We start from the raw sequence: 13,034 nt of genomic DNA on the forward strand, positions 1-13,034 counted from the left end.
TTTTTTTTTTTCAAACTATTCTATGCAAGTTCTTCAAATGCACTGAAGTGTCACAATGGACACAGTGTTATTGTTTGGTTTCAGAAAATGTCTAGTTTCCCTGCTGCAAATTGAAAATACTGGGTTGTCATATTCATTTTATTTATGTTGGTTGTCTTTAGGTTGCTCACTGGTTGCCAATGGAAGGAGCAAAGGCAATTGTCCAGTAATGCAATATTGTGTTAGGAAGCAAAGTTGTGCTCTACTCTAACTCTGGTCATGGAGGACCCCTGCCCTGCTGTTTTTTCTTCCAACTGAGCTCTCAATTACTTAATTGATCCCTTAATTTAATTATTTTTTCCTAATTGACTTTTTAAATTGTGTAACTGATCAAATGTGGTTCCTTAATAAGATAAGTTCCGTATACAGTTTTATACCCCCTATTGTTTAAAATTATCAAAAGGATCTGATTCAGGAAATTATTAGTTTAAGTGACAAAAACCAGCAGAGTAGAGGGTCCTCAGCCACCAGGGCTGGGAATTGTAGAGATCCTTAAAGAGAAGGTATCCCACAACCAGCAACATAAAAGACAGTGGTTCCTCTGCATTCTCTTTATTTAGGTGGTTCCACAGCATGATTTGATTTATTAACCTTCTGTATTGAATTTATTATTAATAATATAATTAGTAATTGTATATTATTATTATTATTATTATTATTATTATTATTATTATTATCAGAGATTTATTTTCTCCTGTAACAATCTGCCATCCATAGTTTGTCTGTCCTTCCTGCCTAATGGCTTATTTAATGTTGGTTTACTTTTAGTTAGTTTATTTAAACTGTTAAAGGTTTATTTTATTTATTTATTTTGTTGTATGTTTATCACTCTGTAAAATATTATTATTATTATTATTATTATTATTATTATTCGTCATGCTTTGTTAAGGTCCGTGTTAGACGAGATTCCATCATTAAGCCCACCGCCTCCTAAAAACTGTCCCGTTTCTTTTGTGTTTTTGTGTTTCAACAATGCACTTCACTTAGATTGCGTGTTTGTAATCGTATTAATTGCTTAATTGGGTTGAGTTGTACTAAGACAGGAATTGACTCTCCAGTGTGCTGTCAGCGCCGGACTCTCGATGTAAGCACAGACCTTGGTGGCGGCTGCACTGGTCGCTCTGGCTGTGCGCCCTGTCCTCCACTTCAAAGCCTCTGTTTGGAGACAGTTCAGTCGTTTCGGTTTTTTTCCCACCAAATGTTTTTTTACCGACCCAATACTGTTTTTCTTCAACTGACACTTTAATCAAACTTTCCGTGTGCTGTTTTTGTGAAGCATCGACGAACCTGTCCAGATTCTGAAATGATTTGTTTGTTAGTGTATGTATTAATGTATGTTTACATTAAACACTTATATGTGTACACACAATATGTGTACGTTAATGAATGTATAGCCCAGGATGGTAGACTTTTGTATGTAGTTGCATATATACATCAAATATGCACAGATCATTTTTTTATTTTCAGTCTTGATTAGCTCCGTTTCTTTTCGCTCAATGTCACCCCTGCCAACCACCCTGGGTTGCAAACACACCTCGAGGTCTGTGTGTTCAGATGTGCAACAAAAACGCAGTAAATTCGTTGTACATTGTTTTTATTGTGTGTCATTACTTTACACTACATTTTCTAAAGAATACTATTACTGTGTATCGTAAAATAGGTTATAGTAAAAAATCTATAAAAAAATATCTATATCGTACTGCATCCAAACATATCAGAATATCTAGGCTGCTGTTTACTGATACATCAAGGACATGTAATATTGTATGTTTATTAAGTACTCTGTGGGTTGTATGATGAAGCATTGAACCAAGCCTTTCTTAATTACATTAATTGCGGTTCATTTAACTAAAACTTGTAATTGATTTCCAGCTTATTGTGAGTGAGTGTGTGTGTGTATGTATGTATGTATGTATGTATGTATGTGTATATATATATATACGCATCTGTGATTGTGACAGATCACACACATTATTTAGAAACTCGTTACTTATATGGAGCCTGGTGTGCATTTTTTAAATGATTATATCCCCTGTAATTACTCCTGTCAGTTTATTAGATTGCTAATAGCTACTATAAAGCAGCGATTCCCCAATTAGCCCCCGTGTAAATTATATGCAAATAGACAGTCCCTTATATATATATATATATATATATATATATGAGAGAGAGAGAGAGAGAGAGAGAGAGAGAGATAGATAGATAGATAGTCCCTTAGGAGCATCGGGCACTTCCAGACTGTAGTTCAGAGCACAGCACGTCGACAACTTTACCATTATATTATATACAACCCCTATACTTGGGTAAAGACACAGATCGGCTAAAAATGTTTCATAAAATAAGTGTGCAGGAAATGCAGAATTCTACTCACTAATGTATGTTTTTATGTTTAATGAAGATGTCTCTAATCACAATACAAATCAAATGTAAAAAATGTACAGCTGTATTAGCAGTAGAAGTAGAAGAACAAAAAATATTATTAAGTATTATATAAATAAATAGAGGCCAAGGATTTTCTCTTGAAATTCAGTTTTTTTAAGTTATTCACTTTAAACGGAAAATATATGTATTTTTTTTCTTCCTAATAGTTATATATATATTTCAGTATGCTGCCTTGTACGTTTTACACGGTACCATTTAAACATTTTTAATTTGAGCATTTTAGAGGAAATTCATCGCGCACGTCCGAATTAACGTTTCCCGGAACCGCTTAAAATATAACACAATTATTAAACATTAGCCTATATTATTAAAACTGAAAGAATAATTGAGACTAACTGGTTATCAAAATTTTCCCTGTAAATGAATATATTGCTATAAGTTAAATAATTTCAAGACATAATGTTGTTTTCATTTAATGGGGCGTTTGTCTTTTTCTTTTCTTACCACATGCAGAAAACATGTATGTTTCTTTCTTTGTTTTGTTTTGCAAAGTACAAATAAGATATTGTTAAACTGTATTGACAGTTAAGGTGGCTCAGCTCTCAAACAAGCTGTAACATTTGCAATTTATCAAACTTTTTTTTGATGATTGTCTTGAACTACAGTGTTAAATTATAATCCCTTATTTACTTATGTATTTATTTGTTTACTTATTTACTTACCAGCTAACTTATTGACTTTGTTTTGTAATATTGTAATGCGCATAATAAATCAATACAATGTTAAATAACTAAATTTCTCTTTCTGTGATGCACCCTTCTGTGTATTATGATACACAGACTCCTGTTCTATGCTCTTTAAACTACAGAATTATGTCATTTATTATCCTTTTATTAAGTAAAATTTCCAGTATTTACATTATTAAATTGCGTTTACTTCTTGTCCCCTTGGATACAGGTGTCAGTCAAATTATTGTTGTGGATAATGATGATGATGAAAATAATAATACATAATAATAATAATAATAATAATAATAATAATAATAATAATAATAATAATAACAGTAATAGTAATAATAATGTATTATTATTATTACTATTACTGTTATTATATATTATTATTATTATTATTATTATTATTATTATTATTATTATTATTATTATTTTCATAATAGCATGTACATTCACAAATCAAATGATTAAAAGGTATCATGTTTTCTTACCACGACAAACAGTCCTCGTTGCTCTTTGGGTGGAGGTAACAGCATGAAGTTTGTTACCCAAGTACAGCTTTCCTGGTTTCTCCTGACATGTTCATTAAGATGTAGGTTTAATGTGTGCCGGGTTTCATTATGTAAGCCGGTGCGCTGGGGTGTGAGTGGATGTATGGTGTCCAGGCGGCACATGTCGCACACCTGCATTCTTCAGCATGGTTTTACTTGAGTCCTATTAGTATTAGTTTTTTTTTTGTTTAATGCAGAATATTAGTAGTAGTAGTAGTAGTAGTAGTAGTGATCGCATTATTATAGTAGTATTGTTGTTCTAATAATCATTATTATTTACACTACAGTCTCATCCGAATTCCACTGGGGTTTTCCAGTGACAGGCCGTTTCAATAAAAGTAAGGTATTTTATCTCGCATCATAATTTATGTAGGCTATATATTGTGTTCATACAGATACAGTTCATAATACTGTTTGCATGCATGTGTTTATTTATATTATGCTTTTTGTATTCAATTACAAGATGACTTCTTTGCTAACCAATTTACTTGCTTACTTATTTTATATTTCTATCTGATAAAGTGTAAGTGGCCCAATGAGTTAATTTGTCCTCAGGCCTGTATAAGAGCCAATTATCTCTGCACCTGTGGCACTTGGAGACGTTGGCATTCCCCTTGGAATCTATAGGAACGTTTCTCCAAATCACTAATCATTAACATATGATGCATTTCATTATTCTTCAATGTATTTTTTTATGTGTCAGCTGTAAGATCTGTTTTTATGAAACACTTTTAAAAGCTCATATTGAGGAGGATTAAGACGCTCTACAGTCCTCAGGGAGAACAGATTCCGAGACATTGTGTTCCTGTTTGAAACGTTATCCAAATGTCGTATTGTCGTGCACATACGACATGATTTAACCAGGATTTATTCAACAACAGAACATGTCATTATGATATTAATTTGGGTGAGTGAACGGGAATGAAGAAAAAAACACAAACAATTTAGGTTTGGATACAACCAAAGAGTCACCCCAATGCCTCAGAGCCAGAAACTGCGCTGGGTTTTGACGAAATTGACTGCAAACGTTGCATATTCACGGTAAATGGACGTGGTGCAAATACAATAATATAAAGTGGGACTGGAGTGGGGGCAAAAAAAACAGTAAACAATTACGTTGATTTCCAATATCATATGTTGTATTTATATGTAGCCTATTTGGACTGCGCTGTAGCGCCTCGGTGCAGATCTGTAGTATCGTTACCCTCTGCCAGCGCCAGGCTGTTCCTGCCCAAACCACCGGTTTCATCATTAGAGCCTGTTGCGTTGCGTTGAAACAGTTGGCAACTCACAATGAAACACACTGGCACCTTTTTATACAAGTAATCAACTCAACACCCACGTCCTGTGCGCCAAGATGCAGCGTGATGCTGTTGCAGTTGGATATTATTACTATGTTATTACTCAGAGTAGCACAAGGCAGTATCAATGTGGAATGAAATTATGCATGAGGTCATGTATGTTTGTATGTATGTATGTATGCATGCATGCATGTATGATTTACGTTCTCATACACACCACCCAGATCCTGTCCTCATTAACTATATCTCTCCCAATTGGTATTCATATTTATCTCCAGATTGTCGGCGTCTACTACTACTACTGCGACGACTACTACTAATAATAACGACCTTTCTAATTGTGCACGATGTTGATAGAAACCTCTGAAATATGCTCCATACTGTATTCCATATTCCAAACTTTCTTAAAACACTTTATTTGCAACACATTGGGAACTTTTTTCAATCACATCGTTTTGTTCTCTCAAGTATACCTACTCAAAAGTAATGATTCATTTGTTTTGTTTGTTTCTTTTTTGCAGGGTGTTTGTACCCTACAAATCCCCTGTACTTTGTCAACTGAAATTCAATATTGTTCATGGTGTGTGAATCCCTGTTCCTGTCCTTCCCCAGGTGATCATATGAGCATCACTGTGGTCACACCTAGAATATGCAGTAACACTGGTGACAATGAACAGCATTGATCTTGCGCTATGATTGCAGCAAATTGCAGCTGGGAATGCAATGACATCTTACAATTTTAGAACTAATGTGTTACATTTAACACATTCTGTGTTTGTTCAAGGACAACACAACTTTGTGTTAAAATGTACCAAATGACAACGTGATAATGTATATTTTTAACGCAAAGAATGATTTTTACATTATCGTGTTGTGCTTTGGTAAATTTCAACACAACGTTGTGCTGTCCTTGGACAAACATAGAATGTGTTACATTGAATACAAGAGTGTATATGTGTTGCATATATATATATATATATATATATATATATATATATATAGTTGTTGTTACATTAGCAGTTGAATTTGACTGGGCAAAATAACGGATGTATGAACAGATATTTAATCACCGCGGTTTCTTTTTGAACGTAAATAAACAGTGGTTCGAGTACCATAAAATGTGTGTTAAAATGTTTCTTACAATAGCCATTGCTTTACCTGTAGACTTCCATTGTATTTTATGAATAGTTTACAGGAATCTATTGAATCAGTAGATATCGGCTTACTGCTGATATTTCAAATTACACATGTTTTCTAACTTTTCTTGAACGGCTTTATAATGTAAATAATGCTTTTAAACATGCAAATAATACAAAATAATAATGTCGCCCTGTAGTTCTGCATGTGTCCAGAAGGGGGGGTGGTATTCAAAACCAAGAGGCCCTTTTGTCTGATCAGACGGGGATCTGGGACAGTATCTCGCTGCTGCGGTACAAAGGAACCCAACAAGGTAACATGAAATTGATTATTCACATACTTGCATATTTGATTGTGTTTTATGTTTAATTTTGTTTTGTTTTTATAAATGAATAGAATGGAAAATCCGTGATTCTGTTTACATATGTATTTAATATCAGCTTATTTATTGAATACATTATTCAAATAATTGCATTGCTTATTCGTCATTTTGAACTTTTATGCTGACCAATTCATTTCTCTTGACGTATTATAATTATGTATTCTAATAATTTGATGTATTTGTGCATGGTATTTCCATCACTGTATGTATGTATGTACACGTACACACTAAGACACATGTATGTGTAAATAGGTATTTATATACACACACTAACACATATCTTTTTGTTTCTTTGTCTGATTTGATTGTCGCTCCTTTCAGCCTGCGGTCAAAATGTAAATGCTGACCTTTCAATATTTGGCGTTAATATATTTGATTATTCAGTTAATCACTGCTCTGTGACACACACAATTTTATTAATCAATTTTGTGCCGATGTGCTTAATTTCCCTTCTTGTGTAGAAAAATATATTGTCTGCTGATATTTTAATATGAAAGTAAAGAGATTTTCATGCAGTTTGTTCAGATCCCGGCATCTCGTTAATATGTGTATAAAATGGGGAGGGGGTGGGGGTGTGTGTTTTTTTCTAATTATAATTACTTCTACTACTACGGGCTGCTTTGTCAAATATTCTATAGCAGTATACATAGTAGTAGTAGTAGTAGTAGTAATAATACAATAGCAACGGGTAGAAATCCGTAAACGTGTTTATTTTTTACTAAAACTATTATTATTGTTATTATTATTTGGTTTTTATGTTTTTTATGTTTTTAGTTTTATTTCAATTTTTTCATCAATATCTATTTTAAGAACATTACATTTAAGTTTTACATAGTGAAATTATTATTATTGTTATTATTATTAATAATAATAACACAGCTGTTTTTAATTACTTATTTTCATAGTTTAAATATTAAATATAAATATCCGCAGGCCAGGGGTCGTAAGAGAAAACAGGCTAAATGCTTTCAGGTCACTTTGTGCAACGTGTGAGCCGTGAAAGTAGTCTGCATTTCCACCACAAATAGGAGTTTTCGACTTTTTTTTTTGTATTTGTTTTTCCTTGCTTTGTGTGTGTGTGTGTGTGTGTGTTTATTTTTATGTTTTCCTCGTATAGATAGAGAGGTGGATGGATTGCGGTGTTTAATATTTTATTCTCCAACAGTCCAACATCACCACCGCCGGTGCTTCTGCAATATCCGAGTGTGGCCTCACGACTTGAATGTATTTTATTGTTAGGCTGTTGATTCGATGCGCTGTTTAAAAATGCGCTAACATCAAACCCTTCCTTCTTCTATAAAATAACATCAGACTACAATAAACACTGAAACGTTTCTTATCCCAAATAGTCATGTGTTGCTGGGCTGATGTGAGGGGTATGTTGCATAAGTAGGGGCAACATCATGTAAAATAAGCAAACATGCAATATAGAGGTACGGACCGCTTTGATGCATGGGTACAATGTTACAGTGCATTTAAAATTAATTCAGCAGCTATACTGACACAATCCAGCTCTTATTAGCTATATGTTAAGTTTAAGTTTGTTAATTGCTTGTAAATGTTTAGCTGACAGGTTATTAGAGCTAGATGATTTGTTTAATACAGGCTTTGTTTGATTTCCTTGGACATATCAACCGATTTTATGCCTGATCGGGTTCAGATCTGAACGCTACAGTAATGATCAAGAGCGCCTTTACCTCTATGAGCCAAGAAAATAGATCCTACCCACCCCACCACCACCCCCCCAAAAATACACTCAGCGGCCCATCAGTTTAAAGCTTCCTTAAAAGCCATAAAGGTGCTGGGAATCACAGACGAGGAAGAAAATAATAAGGAAGAAAGGGACGAGAATTTACTGCAAGAAGAGAGGTAATGAAGTGAAACAAGAGGAGTTATTTACAGGGTTAGCAAAAGAGAGAGCGAGGGGGGCGATCCTAGGTGTCTCGCATGCGGACTGCTTCAAGTCTCTCAAATCGCTCCAAGGTGCACAGTCCCTGGAGACACGGGAAGGAGGGATCATGGAGAAGAATGGCCCATACCAGTGCCTGTAATTGCGGGTTAAGGAGTGCTGCTGGCTGCACCGCACAAACCCAGCTCCCGCACGGAGAAGTCCCGTTTATCCGGAAAAGAAAAATGCGTGTGCATCGAGGACAGCATCATACTGACTTGTATTTGAAGATTTTGTATTTCATGTTATTGAACTTGTTAGAAAAAGATTTCTTTGCGTTTGATCTAACCAGGTAGACAGTATTGTGAAATCATTTCTACCTCGAATATGTATTTATTTTCAGTGAGAAGGTCAGAATGAATGCTTGTCCGTCCTCATGTTGTGTCACAAAGGCGGTTTCAATGTTGAAGGTCTGTCTGCTTGTCTCGAAGGTGAAAGGTGTGTTCTTAATGATCATTGTTATTCGAAAATGTTCCTTTATTATTAAATAAAAATGGTCTGTGTTGTTATCAATGAAATTATTTTTTGACGCAGTTGTCCACTTCATAGACCAACTGTCTTGTCACACTTTACTTATGCGTTTATATAGAGTACATACATGCATCCATACAAAAATAAATATAAATACATATATGCATATATACAGATCTTGAAATGCCGGATTTTCTCTCAAAACAGTCCTTACAAATTGAGCTAAAATAACATGAAAGGAAAACAAAAATGCACATTTTAGGGGATTTTTTTTCTTCAGGTCTTAATTATCTCTTTGAAATGGGCTTGTTTTCCTTGCCTTCAAGTTCTGAAAAAACCTGGCCATGGGTCCAGAGCATCTCACCAACAACTGAGGACACATGCAATTAATAAAGCTGGAGCAGATGAAAGGGTCAGCAGCCGCTTTAATGCATCAGGGCCATTCAGACACTGGACCAGGAGCCCCTAATTATTATTATTATAATACATCAATGAATGCGCAAAACACAACTGCACCCACAAATACCTCCGTCTTCATTATTTCTTGTAAAAATATAAATCTATATTATTAATATACTACTACTACTACTACTACTACTACTACTACTACTACTACTACTACTACTTCTTCTTATAATACATTAATTAATTAATAGGTGGGTGGGTGGGGTCCATTTACTTAGCTATGGACCATGCCATAAACCATATATATTTTATATCGTTATACTATAAAAAATCGTGTAGTTATTCCCTCGGTCTTTATGCATAAGAAGTCCATTTCACGCATGTCATTTTAGACCCAACAATTCATTTTAAATTATGTATCGCCTATTCCTTCCGATCCGGTAAATGGCGTTTGTTTAAACACCCCCCTCACACACACCGTTTTTTTACAGCTTTTAATTAAAGAGAAGGTTAAAAAAAATCTACGATAGAAACAAAGTAATAAAAATAAGGGAAAACGGCATCCGTACCGCTGGATAAAATAAGATAGGGCTCGATTGTTATCTCTGAAATGAATTTGAACGCATCTAAAAGAAAGGAAAAAATAAGAGAAGCCATGTCTGATGAATTTCAAATAACTTTCTCGTAATGCGGTAGAGATACAGTATCCAGGATCAGGACGGAGGAGAATGATAAATGGTTTCATTTTCAGCTCAATGCTATCTTTTATTGGATCAATGCATTTATTAGCCAAGCAAAGATAGCAGTGCGGGTGGCAGCGCTGGAGACCCGCTCTCCCGGCCGCCTCGGGGGCTCTCTGCGGCGGCCACTGTCCAGCCGGAGCCGCGCTGCGCTTTATCACGGTCCATCGCCAGGTGCGCGGAGAGGGTCAGTGGACCCGGGCCTTTGTAATGGACACAAAGACATGTGAGCCGGGCAATGGGCGAAAAGGGGTTTCAAAGGCTGTTCTTAACAACAAAAAAGCCAACTGGAGTATTGATCTTCTAATGACTGCTATTATGAAGGACTATGCATTGTATTCTAAAAAAAAAAAAAAAAAGTGTGCATGGACAGAATAATAATTATGTAAAGCATAGTTTTTGCACAGGCTGTGTTTCTTGCCAATAATATTTAAGTGATGTTACACACGTATGTGCGTAAATACAATTTACATATATGCATGCATATATATATGTGTGTGTGTGTGTGTGTAAATTGTATTTACGCACATACATGTGGATTATAAACACACACAAACTGGATTATAAATGTGGAATTAAAATAATTTCTACTAATACTAACAATATGTATAATTCCGTTTGTGCTATCAAAAGATGGGAACTGATTCTTTTGTAATGATAGTTGGATAGACACTACAAATCCACGGAATTTGGACATTTAAAACTATGGCTGCTCCAACGGTTAAAATAAATGCAACAGATTCACTTTCCAAAGGTCTATATTTCACCAGTAAAATAATAATACAAAACCTAGAGGCATTTTAGAGGTTAAAAGATCATACACATATATTATCAATTCACATGTCTGTCAATATACAGACATACACAGTTACATAAATACACATTCATATAGATGTGTATATAATTGCGTGTATGTCTATAGATATAGGGCTTATATAGTACATTTAAAAGGAAAATAAACTACACTTTTGTCATGAGCAACTGCATAACTGGAGCATAGTGTTTTTTCCATCGAACGCTCGGGCTTTATTTTTAAATTAAAGTATTCATGTAATATGTATCCTCGGTGCTCTGCAGCTCAATGGCACTAGTTGACGCGTTGGAGGCGGAACGCTCGGAACGCAGAGGAGCGCACGGACACGGCGCACCAATCGCGTCCAAATGTCAGTGAACAGTCTAACAAAAAAGAGTGACGCGGCCAAGGAAGGGGCGGGTGTATCCGTGCGCCTCAATCTGTGCTCTGGACTGATCAAGCAGCAGGACCCTGCATGGCACATTAACTTCAGAGCTCACTTTGGACCCTTTCGGCTCGTCTGTCCTGGATTTACTGCACTTGCATATTGCTTTGCACCTTTTAGAGAGGGAGAGAGAGAGAGGGGGACTGAACTGAAACTACTGTCCCGGCGCGGCGGAGGAGACCAGTCCCCATCATCACCATCCTGTTTTAGGAAACTTCAAACTGCTCCAAACTAAATTAAACAGGTGACAACACAAGCAGTGTTTCAGAATTGATTACACCAGCACGGCATGGTGTGCTGCACAAGTTCTTGAGATAACAACAACGGTAATAATAACACTGTGCACACTAAAGTGTTTCAAAGGCAGTTTAAAGAAGGGGACAGTTTCTTGGTCGTGTGTGTGTGTGCTGCAGAATAGTTGTCTTGCTGGTAGGGTGAAGTGTGCTTTTTAAAGTTGGATTTTGAAGGCAAGACCAGTCTGTGACTCTACATTGTTATGGATATTGCAACAGGTCCCGAGTCTCTGGAAAGGTGTTTTTCAGCCAGACATCAGTCCGACTGCTCCAAGATGTTGGACGGTATTAAAATAGAAGATCACCCCTTAAGATCAGGACCGGCTACTCTGGGAGTGTTGCTCGGTAAGTCCATATCGTATTTGTTTTCCTTTCAAAAGTAGCAGTCACGACCTGGAAGCAAACACTACAGGCATTTTTGCGTCTAGCATTTTGCACTTGGAGGAATCCTGCTCTAAAGATCCCAGCGATTAGCCGTTTTTAATTTTCTGTGTGATGTTCGCGGAAATGTGCTGCATTGCAAAGTTACATATTTGAATTATGCTGCAGTATATCGTGCTTACGCTGCAGTGTATATTTTCGATATGTATTCACGCAGCCCTGACGTTAGATATATCATTTAAATGTGCCCTTGATTTGGGTCTTGCTAGGTTGACACTAAGTTTACAGACCTCGATGGGCAGTTGCGAATCCAACTTAACTGTCAGACAATGACTGATGACTCGCATAGGTAACAAACTCACCGCTCGGATTATATTTCCTATCGAAAGATACATAAAATAAACCGTAAACATTGAACTTAAAAGCAAACAACAATTACATCCTGTACAGACTAACACACACACACACAATATTTCAAACATTTCAACGCTCGTCACAATATATTACATGCTACAAACAATTATAAAGTAACTTTTCTGAACAAAACAGTGTTACCATGTTTATAATACAGATTGTAGCTTTGCCTGTGTGTGTGTATATATATATATATATATGTACTAAATATGTAAGCAAAACGAATGTTACAAATTGAATTTGAATACCTGATTTGTATATACAACTGTCATTGCCAACGTATATAATAGGATTTATTTCATTTTGCACATCAATGCATATCAGCTTTCTAAAATTGATTTAATTTACAGTTCCTATCACAGCAAAGCCTGACATGTATGTATGTATGTATGTATCTAATTCTGTATGAATAGTGAAAATCAGACCTATTCCCAAAAATATATCTTCCTTCCACTGGCACAATGTATTTGATTTATTCTGAATGACAATAATATTAAACTTGCACGCTACAGATGTAATGGAAGCCAACTCGACTTTGTGGAGAGAATGTAAGAGGCCTTCGCATAAGGCACAAGCATGCACGGCCCATCAGAAAAGAGGCTTGTGGTCGTGACAGCAGGT

The 13,034-nt window shown here is 35.7% G+C and overlaps 1 protein-coding gene and 1 long non-coding RNA gene across 3 annotated transcripts in view; one reads left to right on the plus strand and one right to left on the minus strand.

Moving 5' to 3' along the window:
- Window positions 1–3,699, minus strand: part of LOC136758615 (uncharacterized) — a 28,997-nt gene extending 25,298 nt beyond the window's left edge. The window contains exon 1 of the long non-coding RNA XR_010819977.1: window positions 3,644–3,699. This is a non-coding gene — a long non-coding RNA (uncharacterized LOC136758615). The remainder of the gene's footprint in view (window positions 1–3,643) is intronic.
- A 7,620-nt stretch (window positions 3,700–11,319) lies between these two features.
- Window positions 11,320–13,034, plus strand: part of LOC136758616 (LIM/homeobox protein LMX-1.2) — a 73,346-nt gene continuing 71,631 nt past the window's right edge. The window contains exons 1-2 of one of the 2 annotated variants that reach the window (XM_066713153.1): window positions 11,320–11,569; window positions 11,838–11,963. In XM_066713153.1, the coding sequence (XP_066569250.1) occupies window positions 11,894–11,963 (70 nt within the window). In that variant the 5' untranslated portion in view covers window positions 11,320–11,569; window positions 11,838–11,893. Of the gene's footprint in view, window positions 11,964–13,034 lie in introns of both variants that reach the window. The other variant, XM_066713152.1, reaches the window with a different exon arrangement.

Source organism: Amia ocellicauda, chromosome 9 (genome assembly GCF_036373705.1).
Source record: "Amia ocellicauda isolate fAmiCal2 chromosome 9, fAmiCal2.hap1, whole genome shotgun sequence".
Lineage (NCBI taxonomy): Eukaryota > Metazoa > Chordata > Actinopteri > Amiiformes > Amiidae > Amia > Amia ocellicauda.